Source organism: Heptranchias perlo, chromosome 25 (genome assembly GCF_035084215.1).
Source record: "Heptranchias perlo isolate sHepPer1 chromosome 25, sHepPer1.hap1, whole genome shotgun sequence".
Classification (NCBI taxonomy): Eukaryota; Metazoa; Chordata; class Chondrichthyes; order Hexanchiformes; family Hexanchidae; genus Heptranchias; species Heptranchias perlo.
In genome coordinates this window covers 37,332,037-37,353,096 of record NC_090349.1, presented here as the reverse complement: position 1 = coordinate 37,353,096, position 21,060 = coordinate 37,332,037, and the positions used below count along the sequence as shown (strand labels likewise).

General features: G+C 43.8%; 1 protein-coding gene across 1 annotated transcript; it reads left to right on the top strand.

The window, feature by feature from the left end:
• The first annotated feature begins 3,410 nt into the window (after positions 1–3,410).
• On the top strand, positions 3,411–20,786 carry foxn4 (forkhead box N4). Its single transcript, XM_068006261.1, has 9 exons — positions 3,411–3,508; positions 3,924–4,096; positions 5,732–5,859; positions 6,887–6,997; positions 9,465–9,592; positions 11,529–11,625; positions 13,236–13,443; positions 13,692–14,075; positions 17,878–20,786. Exons 1-9 carry the CDS (start codon positions 3,411–3,413, stop codon positions 18,123–18,125), a joined length of 1,575 nt encoding a protein of 524 aa, XP_067862362.1. The 3' UTR covers positions 18,126–20,786.
• The last annotated feature ends 274 nt before the right edge of the window (positions 20,787–21,060 follow it).

Genomic DNA, 21,060 nt, shown 5'->3' with positions numbered 1-21,060 from the left:
GAAAGAAACAAGAGTTAACGTTTCACAACATTCTGACGAAAGGTCTTCGACCTGAAACGTTAACTCTGTTTCTTTCTCCGCTGCCTCACTTGCTGAGCTTTTCCAGCATATTCTGTTTTTATTTGGAATAAAAGCGGTTGGGCAGCATTGGGAAGCCAAGCGGACATTGGAAAATTAGAGCAAACCGCTTGGTATCTCCACATTAAAATGTTGGTTTTATCAGCACACCCGTTGCTGTACTTTCAAACTGACAATTACTGAGGGCACTCGGGCTCAAGTTAAGATACCTGAAACTGCCAGAATGGCTTAGGGATGGGCCTGGTTTTTAATCCCCTTAGCCCGTGTCCCCATTTCACCCTATAGTGTCCTGATTTTCAGCATGTTTATTTTAAACTGCCTCAAGTGCTGTAAGAAATGTCGCCCCAATGCACTGATTTCTCTCTGTAATGATGAGGCTCCTCTATTTTCTTCTTGACCTCGCCACTCCACACCAGCGACTACAGCACAAGGACGGCAGGCGCGTGTTTAGCAATCTCTGAGGAGCCCCGTGACAGTAGTCCGTGATGATCCTTCCTATGATACTCCCTACGCTCCAAGGGGGCGCATCTAACCTCTACTCAGTAGCAGTGCGATCAACATCAGTAACTCAGTGAAATGGGGGCGGAGGGAGGAGATCAAACCATTGTCCGAATACTGGTGCCACAAAGCACCGATTCTCCAACTCATTTACTTGTTCCCTCGCCTCCTGTCAAAGACCCCGTAGAGCGTGTCCCTGTCTGCACCATCCTGCCTCCTCGTTCCCATAATGATTAATTCAGCTCCCTTATAATTGTCGGGCTCAGCAACTCCTGGTTCGCTTGAAGCCATTGGCTTAGGTTCACAGAACCGTGTGCTGTTACAAAGAGGACGGTTTATTCACCATGTGATTTGGCAAGATCAGAAGAACTTGTCGATGTCAAGAACCGAAAACTGTTTGTAAAAAAAAAAAATTGCTGGCCAAGCTTTTTGTTCACAATGTCGATAAGGCAGAAGAAAAAGTGCTAAAACGATAGAATGAAAATTCACCGTCACCATTTAACTTTTTTTTAAAAAAAAGACGCAGTCTGATGGCAGCAGTCACATCTTTAAATAACGTGCAGACACGAGATTTTTTAATCGGTTTCTCTTTAAAGAGTTAACGTAAGAGGTGTGACAAGGCACAGACTGAACCCGATGCTGAAGTGATTCCTCTCCTCCCCTCCACACCCCCCCCCCCCGACTTCCTTTAAATAACCAGCAACTTGTCCAGGAGGTTACGAATTCCATTTGGAATTGTGAGTGAATCATGCTGTGTGGAAGAAGGATGTTCGTGGATGAGCAAACAAGATTTATTTATAGCAGGAGATGTGTGCGGTCAGCTCTGGCCTCACTGCCCACACGACCTGTCGTTTTGTTTGGGGGGGGGTGTGGGGTGGGTTGATGAGTTGAATTGTATGGGTGGATTGGCACGGCCTGAGGTGGCAGATGGCATTCTGTGTCTGTTAAGTGCCTGCTGTCATTTCCCCCCCACCCTCCCCCTTCAGATTAATGTAAAGTTTAAAAAACACAATTAAGGGGATAGTGAGAGACACAATAGGCCCACGTGCCTCTGGTGAAGCAGCCGTTTCAAGAGACAATGGGGCCATCAGCCTACCATACAAGAGCCAACTGTTGCCCGCGATACGGGCCTGCCTGGCTTTCAAATCATTTTTCGTGCTCGCTTGTTTTCTTATGATTTTAGCCAATCGCAAAACTGGACAGTGGTCACCTGACGGCTTTCCCCCACCCCCTTTTTTTTTGAACTGCATGGCTTAAAACTAACTGCCTGGTTTCTATCGCTATGGCAACCCTAATTTTATTGTTCTTTAAGTAGTGGGTGCGTTATTAATCACCGGGTGGCTGTAATTGGCTGTCTTTGAATATTCAAACTGCTTCTTTTTTCTGGACTTTAAAGAGGCAGTTCGTACGTCTTTTTTTTAAATTATCCTTTCCCACCCTCCTTCCTCCTCCTCCCCCCACCCCACCCCACCCCACCTCCCCTGCTCAACACGATGAGCGTTAGTAAGTCAGTGTTTGAGGCTGACACAGGTGTCCTCGAGATTTACCAGAGTAACTTGTAATTAGGTTTGCATGATTTTCCACAGGTTGCGTCGGGTCCATGAAGTCAACGGAACCCTTTACGTAGCGGGGGGGGGGCTTCCTCCGGTCAGGGTGGGTAGCAACATCAGAAACAAACGCAGGAAGGCTTCCTCTGGCCGATATTTCTATCGTGAAATCGTAACTACGTTCAAATATATTCCTGGATTTGTTTGTGATGTCGCTGCACATACTGGCTGGAGTTTTCCACACTGACTGAACGAGACTTTGATGTTATGGGGGGGGGTTACCAGTAAACAACAACAACTTGCATTTATATAGCGCCTTTAACGTAGTAATTTAAATAAAAGAATGTATAGCGTTACATTAAAAAAAATTGTACTTTGAAAACCAAACTTGGGAATCGCACATCTCAGAATTTTTTCTGGAGTCTACGCCCGGTGTTGACTGAGTGGCACCGTGCCAGGGAGCTGTAGCGATCCCTGTGTGGCGACTTGATGATTTGGGCTTACAGGTCAAATTTAGGTGTGTTGGGGAATAGAATGGGTGGAGGGGGGGGGGGGGGGCGGCAGAGCCAGTAACTTCCCCCATGGAGGGAGGGAACGAGGGAATATAATGACAGGACTCCCCATCGTACCCTCAAGCCAATCTGGCGCGCGCGCGCCAAGACGCAGCTCGGCGCGACATCGTACACGCCCTCTTGATTGGGCAAAGGTCCATGATACGGTGCAGGGGCTTAAAATAGAATTCTTTTCTAGCTTCCTAAATTGCAGAAGAATGAAGACTTTTAATTTGAGGTGGGGGCGTGTTAAAGGGGCACCACCTTCGTGAAAAATATTCGGTGAGCTTTTTATACCCTTTGATTATAAAGCAGTGAAAAAAATCGCATCAAAATGCACCATTAGTTCACTTGACATCAATGGCAGATTGCTCTTCTCGCCCATCTTCCCCTTCCCTCTCCCAAAAAAACCTATCAGCTTGGGGCGTGAATCGGGGTTGCGGGTAGCGATCTGTTCACAAGCAACCTCCGAGGTTCTGAGGTCGGGCTACCCTCTGGCAGTACTGGACTTCTTTGCTCCTGACTGCCAGAATGTGATCAGAAGCATCGCCGACCGGGGTGACCTCTCTTTAATTATTTTCCCTTCTCTTCCCCTTCACTTGAGGAAACACACGGCCTCCACTCAGTGCCTCGTCACGGCGACGCTCCTGAGACGGGCAGTTTACCAGCTGGAGAGAATCGGCCCGTGTTCTGCCACTGCCCCATGTGGCACCACGGAGCTTTAATATAATGCCTCATGCCGCTGCGCCATCCTGCGTACGACAACGACTTACATTTCCCGCGGCACTCCTCGTGTGAGGAACAAGTCTCGGAGTTTGACAGCGCAGAGGGAACGTTGGCTACGATCGGAAGGGGGAGGGAAACGTGTTCTGTTGGGGTCTGACAGAACGGTCAGAGAGGAGGGTTTTTAAAGTAGGGAGGAAAGTGACAAGTCAGAGGGAGTTGCACTGGGTCCCAAAGAACAGCCACCAATGGTGGAGTGGTGAGAGCAGGCAAGAAGGAGTAAACTGTATTGGGTGGCGGAGGCTCTTTGATTAGACCATTTGGTAGTAGACCAGTCTCTAAGGATGAACGAGTGTGACCAGTATTTTAACATATCAGACTATGGTGATCTAAAGTGATAATTGATAGTCCCATGGGAGCATTGGCAGAATAAACAGGCCTTTGTTGAATTAGGTGAGGCACACTGACACACAGCAGTGAAAGACAGCTTGTGTCCTCAATAAAAGTCCCATCTCTTTGCCTCCAGACCCAGCCTCTTGACCTCCGACCCTTCCCAGCTGAGCGAGGATGACCTCCCAAGTGACCTGCAGTCCTTGTCTTGGCTGACATCTGTCGATGTCCCCCGTTTACAACAGATGGCAACAGGTCGGATGGACTTTAACCTGAGCACCCAGAATCCAACGTTGACAACGCAAACAGGTAACATCGAAGCAGTCCGATTACTGCTGCAGATCAATTGTAGATGTCTAACGATGAGTTTGTTTCTGGTGAGTGTGGATTCCGATGCTTTCACTATAGGTTTAGTACAGTTACAGGATGGAAAGAGTCATCAATTAATGGACTATTTCTCTTTGCCTTACCCTATCCCAATTTTTTTTTTTAAGAAAGGGTTATTTTGAGCTGGCCTGTTTGATCAGCAGGTAAGTAAACTACCCAATGCAATATTGAGCCATACAGACCAGAAAGGTTCGAGGTTTGATCCCTGGTCTTTGTGGAGTTTGCCTTCTCAGCCAGGGACTTGCGATTGGCCTGAGAATTCCGAGTTTATGGAAGGGGAAATTAATCTTCCCACTCTCAATCACTATCCAGTAGCTGGAGAGTGCATTTGTGCGGATGTAGTGTGAGGACAGCATTAGACGCAACCTTACCACACACCCCTTGCATTGATGAAGTGCCTTTGATGTATTAAAATTATGGTATATTCCCAGCCTTCCACCCCTCCTCCACTGAAACCACAATTCCCCCTCCTCTGAGTTTCCCCTGCTCCACAAGGTGTTCCCTAGCCAATGGGGTGACTGGTGGTCCTGTTTCCAGGTCTCTGCCGTGCCATGCCTCGTTCCGGCCACTTCTTGGGCATGCGAGAACAGCCCTGGGTTACACACCTCAGATTCTTGTGCCATCTTTCTGGTGAGGAAGCGAGTAAAGGCTGGGGCATCTATCCTCACCACTAAAGTCAAGATTAGGAGGAGTGGTCCTACTGTTTCACATTGTTCAATCCTTCATCCCCATGTGAGGTAATACAAAATTCCCGTACATCTCAGTGTCAACTCCTGCACTTGTACCAGTGTGCTCCCCTCCACTCCACAGTGCACATGAACTCAAGAGTATGATTCCATGTGCAGGAAGGTTCCTGGCATTGGCTGGGTTGTCATGGAGAATTGCCACGCAGAGGCTCCATGAGAAGTGGAGGGAAATTTTACAAGTGGGAGTCAACTTTTGACATCTTCACCCACTGCAGAGTGTTTGGTGACTAGAGACCGTTATCCAGACAGGATTGGCAATAGGTTTCCTATCAGTTGTCAAAGGTGTGTGACGCAAGGGATGGGGGCTGGTGGTGGAGGAGCATAACTAAAAGTCGGGAGGAAAATGTTAGTGAAGTTTTAAATCTGGTGCAAATTCAAGTCCAATGGAGGCTGATAATATCAGTGTGGGTGAGTCCAGAACAAGGGGACATAACCTCAAAATTAGAGCTAGGCCGGTCAGGGGTGATGTCAAGGAAGCACTTCTTCACACAAAGGGTAGTGGAAATCTGGAACTCTCTCCCCCAAAAAGCTATTGAGGCTGAGGGGTCAATTGAAAATGTCAAAACTGAGATTGATAGATTTTTGTTAGGCAAGGGGATTAAGGGATACGGAACCAAGGCGGGTAGATGGAGTTAAGATGCAGATTAACTATGATCTAATTGAATGGCAGAACAGGCTCGAGGGGGTTGAATGGCCTATTCCTGTTCCTATGTTCCAATGTCCCTATGGACTGTTCTTATATTTCACCAGTTCTAATTTCAGTCTCTTAGCTGATGGTTATTTGTTTAACACCTCCCATTGATTCCCTTAGGCCTGGTTCTCCATGACATGTCTAACAATATGACTCCAACCTCAGTACAAGGGACCATGATCCAGGTACAGGCATCCATGCAGCATGGCATTATGGGAATGAACACCATGACAACCCATGGACAAAATGTAAGAGTATTTAATTTGTTCTTGTTCATGTTGATGTTGAAATAACCATGCAAGCAACATTCAAATGGGTCTGTGATTTGTATTGAATAAACGCTATCTTTTTAAAAGTACAAGTAGGCAAATAATAGTCTAGGAATAGCAGTTTGACACTAATATCTTACAGAGGTGGAGGTCTAGACTTGGACGAAGGTACAAGATAGTGTAAGGATTCTTAAAGACATAATAAGAATTTTAGGAACAGGAAAACGATTTGGACCCAAAAAGGCCAATCTTATTTTTGATAGATGAACTGCACGTACCCATCTGCTCCCTGAACACCTCAATCCCTTCTCTCTTCAGAAACACATCTAATTGCCTGTTTGAACCCAGTTGTACTGACCAATGGTATTCCCAGGTAACTGACTTCACAGTCCTACCACTCTTTGAATGAAACCACTCCACCTGACTTCTTACTCCTAACAACTAACTTTAACTTGTGTCTAATTTTAAACTGATGGGAACACTGGGAAATTTTCCCTTAGGATTTCCCACCAGCAGATTCCATTGGCAACTTTACAAGTTGTGATTTTATAAAGATGCAGATTAGTGCAGTGATACAGTAAGGGGCTGATAGGACATATTACTGGAGGTTTCATCACATGATCTTCTGCCTTTAATCGCCCACCCTGCCCGGTCAAACCAACTTTTTCCCCCATCTTCAATAATTTTATAACTAATAAACAAAAGTGTTCAAAGAAAATGGAAGAAAAAACACACAATTTCTTGGTTGTTAAAGTGATTTTCTTTTCAAAAGAACAACTGGAAGTTACAAAAAGTTATCTGTTTAGGAAGATTCTAGGCCTCAAATCTCAATTTCAATCCCATTGTAACTCTCGTATGTGAGGTAAACAATTATAGCTTTGGGCCTGGTGTTATGTTGTAAAGTAAAAAAACTGATTCACTTGACTAAACATTCCCACCAGTTTCATAATTACTTCAAGTTTGGAAATAAACTTCATTAATGAGAACTCTTTCCATCTCCACTTAGATTTCCCAGTACTCTGTGGCAGGGCAGCACCCCTCTGGGTTTCAGACGCAACAGTCCCTCTACCAGGCTCACTCTCAGCAGCTGTACAACCTATCACAACCTGGCCAGCAGGTACAGTAATGTTTATTGTTCTCCCTCACAATGCCGTGAATATTTATGGACTCAGTTATCTTACTTTGGGTCCAGTAATCACCCTGGCCTATAGGATGACACCTTGAGAAAGCAATTTTTTTTTCAAAAGTCAAGTAGATAAATCAATAATGCGACAGGGAATGTGATTGTTACAATTCAGCTTCTTCCCAAAACTTTTTGCTCGTGCTGAAAGCGAACATTCAGCTTCTATCATAGTAGGTCCAGCACAGGAGGAGGCCATTCAGCCCATCGTGCCTGTGCCGGCTCTTTGAAAGAGCTATCCAATTAGCCCCATTCCCCTGCTCTTTCCCCATAGCCCTGTAAATTTTTCCCTTCAAGTAATTATCTAATTCCCTTTTGAAAGTTACTATTGAATCTGCTTCCACCACCCTTTCAGCCGTGCATTCCAGATCATAACAACTCGCCGTGTTAAGAAAAAGGCTCCTCATGTCGCCTCTGGCTCTTTTGCCGATTACCTTAAATCTGTGTCCTCTGGTTACCGACCCTTCTGCCACTGGAAACAGTTTCTCCATATTTACTCTATCAAAACTGTTCATGATCTTGAACACCTCTATCAAATCGCCCCTTAACTTGCTCTGTTTTAAGGAGAACAACCCCAGCTTCTCCAGTCTCTCCACATAACTGAAGTCCCTCATCCCAGGTACCATTCTAGTAAATCTCTTCTGCACCGTCTCCAAGGCCTTGACATCCTTCCTAAAGTGTGGTGCCCAGAATTGAACACAATACTCCAGCTGAGGCCTAATCAGTGTTTTATGAAGGTTTAGCATAACTTCCTTGCTTTTGTACTCTATGCCTCTATTTATAAAGCCCAGGATCCTGTATGCTTTTTTAACAGCCTTCTCAATTTGTCCAGCCACCTTCAAAGATTTGTGTACGTACACCCCCAGGTCTCTCTGTTCCTGCACCCCCTTTAAAATTGTACCATTTAGTTTATATTGCCTCTCCTCATTCCTACTACCAAAATGTATCACTTCACACTTCTCTGCGTTAAATTTCATCTGCCATGTGTCTGCCCATTTCACCAGTCTGTCTATATCCTCCTGAAGTCTGTTACTATTCTCCACATTGTTTACTGCATTTCCGAGTTTCATGTCATCTGCAAACTTTGAAATTATACCCTCTATACCCAAGCCCAGGTCATTAGTATATATCAATTAGAACAATGATCCTAATCCTGACCCCTGGGGAATACGACTATATACCTCCCTCCAGTCTGAAAAACATCCGTTCACCACTACTCTCTGCTTTCTGTCCCGTAGCCAATTTTGTAACCACACTGCCACTGTCCCTTTAATCCCATGGGCTTCAATTTTGCTAACAAGTCTATTATGTGGTACTTTATCAGATGCCTTTTGAAAGTCCACGTACGCAACATCAACTGCACTACCCTCATCAACCCTCTCCGAAAGTCTGCAGTCCCTATGAACTGAAACGTGACCACCTGCTTGAAGTATGTAAGATAGCGGCCTTTTAAAAAGTGTCGCGCCCTCTAGAGGGAGTTGCATATGTGTTTCCTGAATCGGCTCATTTGCATTCCCGTTGGTGCAGGCATTGATGTGAAGCTGGCGTAAGCAGCTGAACTATGTGCGGGCCCAACTGAGTAACACACGGGAGCCCATCTCTTGGGCGTTATGGTGTTTTATCTGAATGTTAAGTCATTATTTTATCCGACGGTGGTTGCCATGTTTTCTCTGTATATCTCGTACACATAAACACGCTGCACAGTTTACAACTGTTAAAGTAACAAATTATGGAGAGCAGGCTTGCAGCCAAGTTGATGTCACACAGTATGCAGTGATATTGTGTGAGGCCAGCAATGGTGTGACTTTTCTGTATTGTGAAATTTCCCATAGTTTTGGGAACAGCTGTTTGTATTTAAATCAACAAGAATTTGCATTTATATAGCGCCTTTAACGTGGTAAGACATCCCACGTTTCCGCTGCTGTATCTGCGGAGGTAAAATCCAGTGAGAATTGTACTGTGCTAAGCCTTACCTTTCAGGCTGAGCAGTGCAAACTATGGAATTGAAAACTTAATGTGCTTAGAAAAGAATTTTACAATGTAGCCTACTTGTCTTGTCAGATTTCTGCAGTACAATTCCCATAATTATACTTTTTCCCCCCTTTCAAAATTATTTACATCATTTGAAATCGCTTGCATGTAACGCACCACTGCATGACCACAGTGGCATCTAGGCATGCGGCCTACACGCAGGCCCCTCGACCAATGCTGCCCGACCGCTAAGAAGTGAATACAAAAGACACTCTGGCATTAACTTGCCCTATTTCAATTGCCCCCCCCTTTCTATACAGGAGGGAGAAGAAACTACTAAGGTGAAGTGCTACTGCCATATTTAAGAGGTTTCTTTTGGAGTCTCTGTATTTTGACTGTCTGTGTGTGTTGTGCTCTCTCTCTCTCTTTTCAGTGCTCTCCTGGCAATATTTACAGCCCATCTTACCACGCACAGTCTCAGTATGCACAGCCCCGGCTTGCCCCACACAACGACCAGGACCTCCAACCCAAGACCTACCCCAAACCTATCTATTCCTACAGGTATGCAATGATGCAACTGAACCCCGCATTGGCGGTATACGGATGTTGCTTCTAATAAAATCAATGGATATGATAATCAAGGATGGTGAAAAAGCTCCTTTAAATTCATAGTAGCCACTTGACTGTTGAGTAAAAATGATGAGATAATCAAAAGTGATGTTTGTAACTCCTAGATCTTCACCCCGTTTGATAGCGGCGTGCAGCAATTATAAGTAGGACTAATAGAAAGAATTAGATGGCACTAGGACCTAGGAGAGCAGAATGCCTGGTGATACTCACAGAGGCTTTATGAAGGAGAAGGGGAACTGTATAGTGTTTTTTCTCCCCCCAACTATTTTCTCCTTCTGTGCTATTCCTTGGCTGAGAGGCATGCATGTGGTCTACTTCCAGGCCTCTACGCTTGCCCGGCCCAGGTGAAGTGCTCCTGGAATGGAGTCTCACCCTCTCCCGCGGGAGAATCCCTCCGACCATGGACAACACAGTTGCACCCAGGAGCTGTCCATTCCCGAGAAGCTCAGATGTGAACCTGCGTCCTGTAGTATATAGTGCAAGCACCTAATTAAATCTTTCCAAAAGTTGGGGTGGGGGAAGAGATTGGCTCCTAAAGGGAAAGGTGAAATTTGAACAGCTCACTAACATGGCCAGCCTGAATTTCTTGCTGTAAAAGGATGCAAATGGGTATTGGAAGCAGTTCAGTATCACAGAGGCCAAATTGCTGACTTTTTATTTTCAAGTCAGTGAGCAATTGTACCAGCAAGTCTAAGTCATTGTTTCAACAGGGGAAACATTCTGAGACGGCCACACAAAGGTAGACATGCTCACTCTGGCATGACTTACCCACAAGGAGATGAGAATAAGGAAAATGAGAAGCACAAAGATTGGAAATCTGAAATATAACCAGAAAATACAAAAATGCACAGCATGTCAATGAGCACCTGAAAGGGAAAAGATAGTTTAATGTTTCAAGTAGAGCCCTTCATTGGGGAGACCAGAATAATGGCTTCCAGTTTCAGGCTGAGCACAGGCAGGTGAGACTTGGCAAGTTCAGAGGGGAGCTTTTGTCCAGACCTAGATGGCATATGGCATCTCAGAGAGTAACAAAATCCACCCAGCTAGTCTCAACCCCCAGGGACAGTGTGGCACCAAACAGCCAGGTCTGGGGTCACACTTGCCCCGTGGAGCGATCAGTTATCTGCTTACCACCATCCCAGCTAAAGGAAGCAGAATGGAAGGTGGAGGAACTAATCCGTTAGGGATTGTAATGAGATGTTAGGGGGGGGGGTGGGGGCAGGAAGATTGGCTCTGGATAGAGGAAAAAAGGTCTGCCTGGATTTTTTGGTTCAGTTTGGTCCAAGCCAACACCTAACTCATCGGATCAAAAAGCGAGTTTAACCAATCTGCTCAGCAGGGTTACATATTGAAACGGTGACTTAGCACACTGCTCCTTCACTTCTGGACGTGCTTTTGAATTAGTTCAGATTGATTGGATGAAATGAGCCTCTCTCTCTAGTTGAAAGGGTCCTATGTGAAGTGAATTCGGAGCAATCTCAAATCAGTTTCCAGTGGCCCTCTGCCCACATCACAGACTGGTCATAATTTGACATAAGTTGGCAGCCTTTACTTAGAGAATCCACATGGATGACTGGTGTGGGAACTGAAAATGTGATACTGGCACAGCAGAGGATTCTCGTATGATATTAAGGTTAAGTTGTTGGGTAGAGTAGAGGGAGCTTTACTCTGCAGATAACTGTAGCTAACCCGGGAGTGCTTGATGCTGATTTTGGGTGACCAGAATGGTGAGGTGCCCAATTCCCTTGCAGCGGCATCTGCGATGGCACAAAATTTACCAAGAACACAAGTTAGAAACTTTAAAGTATTCTTTATGTACATCATCCTTCCAGCCTCAATTTGATTCTTACATTTCTTTAATTGACAGCTGTCTGATTGCCATGGCACTGAAGAACAGCAAGACGGGCAGCCTCCCAGTCAGTGAGATCTACAGCTTCATGAAGGAACACTTCCCCTACTTCAAGGTGGGAGACTGATGAAAAATACAGAATTGTCCCATTAAGTTTAATAGTCAGTGAGGAACAGAAAAGCGCCAATCACAATTGTTTGCCAGCAATTTGACGTCATCGGTCACAGAAAGGGCACAAGATTGTCCTGGGGTGACAGTCTTTCCAGATTTCCCTCACTCTTACAGGAATCTGTCTGGTCTCTGCCCAGTACCTTCCTGCAATGGAATTGCGACCAAGAACCTTGGACCTAGCATTCCCATGGCCCAATTCATTGAAATGCCATCATGCACCAACTTGCCACCTTTAGAGTACTGATGACTCCCGGCTTGTAATAGTGCAGCTTTCCATCACAAAAGAGGGGATATTTTCCATCATAATCTGGCAGTGCTTGAGATTTCCCGGTGGGCCGGGGCTCCCAGCAAAAGTGGCTCGAGTTCATCCGGACTATCTCTGACGGATCATGGAAGGGCATATCCTGTCCAGTGCATCTTTGCCCCCGCCTCACATGTTTTCACTGGGGCATTTCTGATCATTACTGAGTCACAAGCACTGCAGGAAGAAGAAATTCCACCTCCTTCCCTGCAGCTGAAATCTTAAAGTTACACGCTGGATTTCACCAGATGGAAACAGAACAGTGAGGGAAGCAGGACAGTGGATTCTGTTGATAAGTAACCAACATCTATGGTTGATAAATAGGATAGGATGTTCCCCTTTAAAGAGGCAGGTACACTTCATTGTTGGTGTGGCACAGTGGTTTCGTACTCTTGACACACTGTACCATAGAATGGTAGGACACAGGTTTGCACCAATGTTTTCTCATTTGGTGAGTTCTCAGATGCAAAGCAGAGCCTTCCCAGAGGAGAAAAAGATTGGCGAAGGAGTCACCTGGACTTGCTCCTCTGCACTTTCTGGTAAACGGAGCAAGAATGACATTGGCCTTGGGAGACAGTCACTTACCCATTCTCAAGGCCAAGGGACAGTGTGCACTGTGGGAGGGGATAACAGAGTGGGGGAAAATAAAAGTAACTTTACAAAGATGCGAGAGAGACTGGGTGGTGCGAACAGTGTCTTCTTATCTCTGGTACCCAGGATTGGATCCAGTGTCAGACTGTTGGGATGAACATTTTCTGCTTCTCTGCTGGCTGTAAGGACCCTATATGAAGTGATTTTTGGGCAGTCTCAATTCTACTCCTGATGAACATGGGACTGACTACACTCTAAGAGTACCCTCAATTTGCCAACAAATTGGCAAATTCACTCAGAGGCTGTAAGGATGGCTGGTGAGTGAAATGGAGAACATTACACTGCTGGAGCAAGAGGTCTTTTCTGTGGTTGGTGTTGAGGCACATTCTTGGGGCAGAGTGAAGGGAGCTACGCTCTGCATCTCACTGTGCTACATTGACCATGGCGTAAAACAGGAAGGGTCTCATTCTTTAGTTAACATCCTTTGTTTGATCAGCATGACAATTTATCAAAAAAAAAAGTTTTTGGGGAACAGACTGGAAACCCATTGATAACGCAAACCCTGCACCATCCCTGCACATAATTTGAGGTTTGTGTCTTGATGTGGGGCATTAGGTTCTGAATTTCTCTTTTTTTGAAAGGGTGTTGTATCTCTGTTTCAGACCGCTCCGGATGGCTGGAAGAACTCCGTCAGGCACAACCTCTCCCTGAACAAGTGCTTTGAGAAGGTGGAGAACAAACTGAGTGGTTCATCACGTAAAGGCTGCCTGTGGGCCCTCAACCCGGCCAAGATCGAAAAGATGGAGGAGGAGATGCAGAAATGGAAACGCAAGGATCTTGCAGCGATTCGAAGGAGCATGGCAAACCCAGGTAATGGTCAGTGGTATTAGAATATATTGTAGAAAGTGGGTTGTGGCGAGGGGAGATAAGGTTTCCTTAGCAAATCACTGCAACTTGAGCAGGTTATGAAGGTGATGCGCAACTATAGCCCAGCATAAGTCACTGCCTTCAGGAGAGGAGGGGAGAAAATGGTGGGGTTGGGGTGGGGGAAGAATGGTAGCCGTCCATTTACTCTTCCTGGAAGACCAGACCTCACCGTTACCTCTTTCTCCTTACAGATGAACTGGACAAATTGATATCTGATCGTCCAGAAAACTGCAGGAGGCCGTCAAAATATTCTGAGAGAACAATCCAGATGGCAGCGCAGGTGGCAACCCCACAAGGAAGCATCACGGTGCCGCATCTGCCCCACCAGTCTGTTACCACCCTCTCCTTGCACTCCCTGCCTCTGCATCACCAGATCCAGCAGCAGACGCGGATCAGCCCCGATTCGCCAGCGCCAGCTCAGACCCCGCCTCTCCACGCAATGCCAGACATTAGCCACAGCCCTTTGTCGCACCACGGAGCCAGCAGGGCTGCTTCAGATCTATTCTGCATGACCACAGACATGAGCACAGATGTCGATGCCCTTGACCCGACCATCATGGACTTTGCGTTGCACGGTGAGTGACCACTTGCAGAGAAAATGATGCGCTGAAACACTGCGAGAATGCGACTGCGATATTTCCCCGGTCACTATTTCTCGCTGGTGACAAGAAAGTTTGTAATTATGCAAGTGTGAAAATACCAACTCCCAGCACAGTGCTTCAATTAAATCATGAAGACCGTTAAGAAATGGGAAAGAACACCCTCTGCTCCATCTCCATGAGATCCATTGACGTTGATCACTGTGCACTGGAAAACTGACAATGCTGGGGAAGGGAATGTGCTCATCAAGGCAATGGCTGTTAGTGCGAGGGAATGGAATACTTCCTCATCCAGGTCAGGTGCATCAGTCACTTTGTTCCAACATGATAAGGGCACCCGCACCGTACCACACAGCGTCACCGTCCCATTTTCCACAACAGACATCCTATGGCCTGAGTGGGATTACAGATTTAGTGCCCAGTCAGGGAGAGTTTTGTGCAGTGGGTTCACACAGCAGAGGCTTGAGGCTGACCAGACTCATTTTCATTTGCTGGTCATAGTCAGTTAAATTCACCAAATCTTTATTTTTGATTCTTCCTGAACAATCTTTGTTTTCTTGTTACTTTAAACGGTTGCCCGAGAACCCGTTACTAAATGTAAAAGTGCCTCATTAAACCAAGTAAGCAATAAGTGAGAAAATAGTTAGAAGGGGGAAGGGAAGTGCAGGAAAGGAAGACTTTCCCCTAAATGTCCCCTTACTGTTAATCTCGGTGCCTTTACATTTACCATCTATCCATCCATCATGTTCTAACAATGGTACGTCTGATGCGCACTTCCTGGCTGCCACACTCAAATTTCTGTTTCACATTACTAAAGGAAACAACAGGAACTCTCCAAGAACACAAAATATTGGAGAGGTGGGTGGGGAGGGCAGGGGGTGGTGGGGGGAGTAGATTGAAATCAATGGAAATGAAAATGGGATGGTTTCTATAACGGGCAGCCAATACACAAGACCAGTTTTACTCCCGGGGGGGCAAGTTGACAATCTACTTCAGAACGTCTTATTGGACCTCTTTACAAACTCACCTAGTGTTCACTTAACAACAATTTAGGCTCTGTAACCTTAAAGGAACATACAACTACACCTTAGCAGAAGAATACTAAATTGCATTTTATTTGGTTATAAATGTTTCTGTTCTTATAAAATAGTGCATCCTCTGACTTACCATGAGAAGTGCCACAGGAGATTTGCTATTAATATTGTAAAATGGTATGTCTAGCATGCATTTCTTAACTGTCATACAACACTCCTGTCTGTGGTCATAATCCAGAAGTCACATTTGCATCCCATTCAATCAAATTTCAAATTCCTAAAATAGTAATTCTGTTAGATGAGGAAAACCTAACAAAGAAAAATAGAAACTGAATCAATCGGTTTGCTCATATTGATTTGTCAAAAAATTATGTCTGCCATTTTTCTTGTCCCACAAACTTAAATAACCAGCGTTCAAAATAAGGTTTACAAATTATTTTTAAAAATCAAAATAACTTGATTAAAGTTACTGATAAAATTGCCTTTTCTGTCTTTGAGTACCTCCATTAATGTTTTTACTTGGAGGCTTCCCTCTCACTCAGAATCCCGGACCTGCAGTTGATATTTTTCCCAGAGCTATCACTATGGAAACATAGAAACATAGAAAATAGGAGCAGGAGTAGGCCATTCGGCCCTTCGAGCCTGCTCCACCATTCAATATGATCATGGCTGATCCTCTGTCTCAATACCATATTCCCACTTTCTCCCCTTAATGCCTTTTGTGTCTAGAAATCTATCTAGCTTCTTTTTAAATATATTCAGTAACTTGGCCTCCACAGCCTCCTGTGGTAGAGAATTCCACAGGTTCACCACCCTCTGAGTAAAGAAAGTTCTCCTCATCTCAGTCCTAAATGTCCTACCCCGTACCCTGAGACTGTGACCCCTCGTTCTGGACCCCCCAGCCAGGGGAAACATCCTCCCTGCATCCAGTCTGTCCAGCCCTGTCAGAATTTTATGTTTCAATGAGATCCCCTCTCATTCTTCTAAAGTCGAGTGAATACAGGCCGAGTCGACCCAATCTCTCCTCATATGACAGTCCTGCCATCCCAGGGATCAGTCTGGTGAACCTTCGCTGCACTCCCTCTATGGCAAGTATATCCTTTCTTAGGTAAGGAGACCAAAACTGCACACAATACTCCAGGTGTGGTCTCACCAAGGCCCTGTGTAACTGCAGTAAGACATCCTTGCTCCTATACTCAAATCCTCTTGCAATGAAGGCCAACATACCATTTGTCTTCCTAACTGCTTGCTGCACCTGCATGTTTGCTTTCAGTGACTGGTGTACAAGGACACCCAGGTCCCTTTGTACATCAACATTCCCCAATTTATCACCATTTAAATAATACTCTGCCTTTCTGTTTTTCCTTCCGAAGTGGATAACTTCACATTTATCCACATTATACTGCATATGCCATGTATTTGCCCACTCACTCAACTTGTCTAAATCACCTTGAAGCCTCTTTACATCCTCCTCACAACTCACGATCCCACCTAGTTTTGTGTCGTCAGCAAACTTGGAAATATTACATTTGGTTCCCTCATCCAAATCATTGATATATATTGTGAATAGCTGGGGCCCAAGCACTGATCCCTGCAGTACCCCACTAGTCACTGCCTGCCACCCCAAAAAAGACCCATTTATTCCTACTCTACGTTCCCTGTCTGTTAACCAATTTTCAATCCATGCCAGAATATTACCACCAATCCCATGTTCTTTAATTTTGCACATTAACCTCTTATATGGGACTTAATCAAAGGCCTTCTGAAAATCCAAATAAACCACATCCACTGGTTCTCCCTTATCTATTCTACCAGTTACATCCTCAAAAAACTCCAGTAGGTTTGTCAAACATGATTTCCCTTTCATAAATCCATGTTGACTTTGTCTAATCCCGTTGATATTTTCTAAGTGTCCTGTTATCACATCCTTTATAATAAACTGTAGCATTTTCCCTTCTAGTGATGTTAGGCTAACCGGTCTGTAGTTCCCTGTTTTCTCTCTCCCTCCTTTTTTAAATAGTAGGATTACATTTGCCACCCTCCAATCTGCAGGAACTGTTCCATAATATATAGAATTTTGGAAGATGACAACTAATGCATCCATTATTTCCCTGACTACCTCTTTTAGTATTCTGGGATGCAGATTATCAGGTCCTCGGGATTTATCAGCTTTCAATCCCATTAATTTCTCCAGCACTATCTTTTTACTAATACTAATTTCCTTTAATTCCTCCGTCTCACTAGTCCCTTGGTTCCCTAGCATTTCTGGGAAGTTATTTGTGTCCTCTTCCGTGAAGACAGAACCAAAGTATTTGTTTAATTGCTCTGCCATTTCCCTGTTCCCCATTATAAATTCTCCCGTTTGACTGTAAGGGACCTACATTTGTCTTGACAGCTGAAAGAAGATACCATCTATGCTCACGTTTGCAATTCGCAGGGTGCTGCAGTCTGAGCACATGCAATGTCTTGCATTCCTCAGCATGCATTAGTATGATTCTGGCAGTGTACTTTTCCTCGAGAGGCAACAGAATTTGAATTTGTTTTCTAATTGATTTTGTAAACAAGCCGAACGATGAATTTTGAAAAGATTTTTTCAGGTAAACGTGTGCGTGCTAAAAAGCATGTTTAGTTGCTCTTTCCATTTTAAAAACAGGAACCTCACTCAAAAACAAAAGTTTAATAATTGAAGTGTTAAGTCAAAGCTGAATTCTTTCACTTTCAACCGCCTTTCTCTTCTTTAACAGGAAATCTATGGGAAGAAATGAAAGACGAGAGTTTCAACCTGGACACACTAGGTGCGTTTAGCACATCCCCTCTCCGTCTCTCGGACTCTCCTCTTGGAACAGTGGGCCTCACCCCTGTGTCCAGTGGAAGCGAGAGTTCTTTCTCGGATCTGCAGGTGACCGGTCTCTACACCACCTATGCCAGCCTGGAGAACGTTCCGGCACAATACCTGAACACGCAAGGAAATAAACCAATAGCACTGCAATAAAAAAGTCGCTCTGATCTGCCAGGAACTACTGATGCAGCACCTGCTGTGAACGTAACTGATTTGTCAATGCACTGAGAACAAAATATATAACATTATAGGAAAGAGTTCCCATGTCCACTTCTTAAGACACAGGTGTGTCTAACTCTCTCATCAGGCTGTATTTTTCAATGGACTCGGCTGTCTTAACTCATTTAGCTTTTGGGAAAAAGCAATCACACTATGCTGTGTGGAAGATCCAGGAAAGTAAATGCAGCCTACATGTGGAACAGGTCTAAAGGTTGAACATGAAAAGTGCATTACCTATAATGGACACAACTGAAATAGATCCAGACCATTCTCATTAATTAAAAAATAGACTTTTGTATTAAAAAAAATCATATCGAATGGCTGGAATATAAAAGCACTGAGGTGAGGCGGAAGGACAAGAAAACTCCTACCAAGCTAAATATGTAAATTCCTCAGATTTAGCATTGTTTACATCTCAATGACAACATATTACTATTCAGCCTATAACAAAGCAATACAGTACTTTTGGGTGATGTCCAGTTTGGTTGAAGAAAAATGTCCATACTGGCAACCAGTCATAGTGCATCTCAATCCACTTTAGCCATTTGACCAAATTTAAAAATCCAGGGGGTCTAAGCAGACTTGGGAAATCATCGAAACAGAAAAGGCCATTAGACCCATCAAGCTGCTCCTTCCATAGGCCATTTCAAAATCATAGACTCTGTTGATATTACTGAAGACATTGGGTGCTGGCCAGCTCATTACGTTTGGATGACACTTGCAACAGACCATAAATCTATTTTTTGACTGGATATTCAAGGTCAGTTTTTGAATTATTTGGGCAAGTAAAGATTTTAAAAGGATTCGCAGCAAGATTTTGTAAACTTGTGGAAGAAATAAAAGGGACCCAAATGACAGTTAGCATCCTTCCATTGACTAGTGACCCAGTGAAATGTTGACCAATTCAATCTTCAAAATCATTAATGAGGATATTGGTTGCAGTACCACCACCGTCAATTAGCAGATGAACAACCATCCTGTAGAATACCAAGAGTTGCTTTATCATTCTGAATTGGATGTTCTACTGCAACAAAGCCCTTTAAGGACCATGGGCACATTTTAAGAGACATGGTTGCTTCTTTGGTTGATTAACATATATGTACTTCGGAGGAAGAGAACTGCTACCCAGGACTCTCAATGGATGCAAAACAAAAACAACTTTGAATGCACATAATTGGATCTCTTTAATGGCCTTTAAACCCAACTTAAACAATTATTAGTAGATCCTAGAAATGTGAATTATTTTTGCTTTGTAAGTGTTCTGTGCGTTGTGATAGCTCAGTACAGTGGAATGTGTTGGTGCTGTTGTGATAGGCAGTATTACTGTTTGTATATTTGTTTTATTTATATTTATTGTCTTAAGGATGTGAGAACCTGTTTCATTTGAATTAAGCACTGTTTACAAGAATATTTCTTAAAGGTACAGTGTTTCCACTTGTTGGCTGGTTATTTAAAAAAGCTATTTTTCTAAGGTATAGATGGATAGATGTTAATAGTTTCTCAACTCTTGAAGCATCTCTGGTGAGTTATTTACAACTTTGGCTGTACTGATTGAAACTTTGGTCTTTCCCTCATTACTTCAGATTGTGGCGATCAGGGTCAGTCCAATATCATAAGGGCCACTGACCAAGGAAATTATCAATAGCGAGAAAAATGTACCAGTGGGACACTCAGCATAAGAGTTCCTCAGAATTATAGGGAAGGCACAGTTTGATGTCTTTTTGCTAGGGCTCTGATAGACTCTTGATTAGGGCTGCTATGGGAACCTTCAAACAGCATATATGGAATATCTCTGAAGTAGATTTCAGCTTCACGAGACACTCACATGAAGAATGAAAGTTACAATACATCAGCAAAACAATTGCAGGATAAATAGGAATGACTTAACTCATCCAAAGTAGGCTGAATTTAACATGGTATGGGTAACTAAAGAGGACATTAATGTTCACTTTAAAAAAAAGCTTCCCAGAAATAGACCACACTGGTTAGCTAAAAGAATTTCCAAATTCAATCATGTTTAACAGATAAAATCGGATTCGCAAGCATGTGAAGTACAAACTTCAAGAACTTTGATAATCAGATTTGAATCATGTCTAGAAAGTATGAAGTACATTAATGGACAATCTCCAGAATGCAGGAAGCATATAAAGAGAATAGAGTATCTACTCCATTTGTTAAAAAAGAGAAGTGAGCTACGTATGCTCTCTATATATACCCATATTATTGGTCATCCCTAACTACCCAACATGGCTGGGAAGAGATGGAGCTTAACTTCATCTTCAAAGGATTCATTATAAATCTGACTTTCTTATATGTTTTCAAAGTTCTTCTGAGAGGAGGAAAAGGGGAAGTTCTTGAAATAAAATATACCCACCGCTGTTCTAAACCATTTACAAATAATTTTACCAGGTTCTTCATAAGATATTTTGATACTGGCCAACAAGTGGGAGACTACAATTACAAGTTACGTTTTTAAAAAATTGTCATGACTTGATTAACCAACCGGATAGATCATGAGATTTATCTGGGGGGGAAGGAAATATTTGTTAAGATTTTTTCCCCTCATTTAGCTTCAAATTTATTGGCATATCTTAACTAGGAAGTAATGAAATGTTTTATGTAAAATGTGTTAGGTATATGAATAAATATTTAAATTAGAAATGGTCCTGTTGGATTTTTTTATTGAAACGGGACAATGGTTCATATCCCTTTTAAAATATTTTAAATTTGCAATTTTAACATACTTTATTCTCCTCCCTCCAGCCTCTCTGTAGAATGATTGCTCCCAGATATCTGGTAATGTCCGTTTCCATCTTGCCAGTAGGTCAGAGAGCAAGCCCACATTGGTTCACTTGCTGATTTGCTCTCC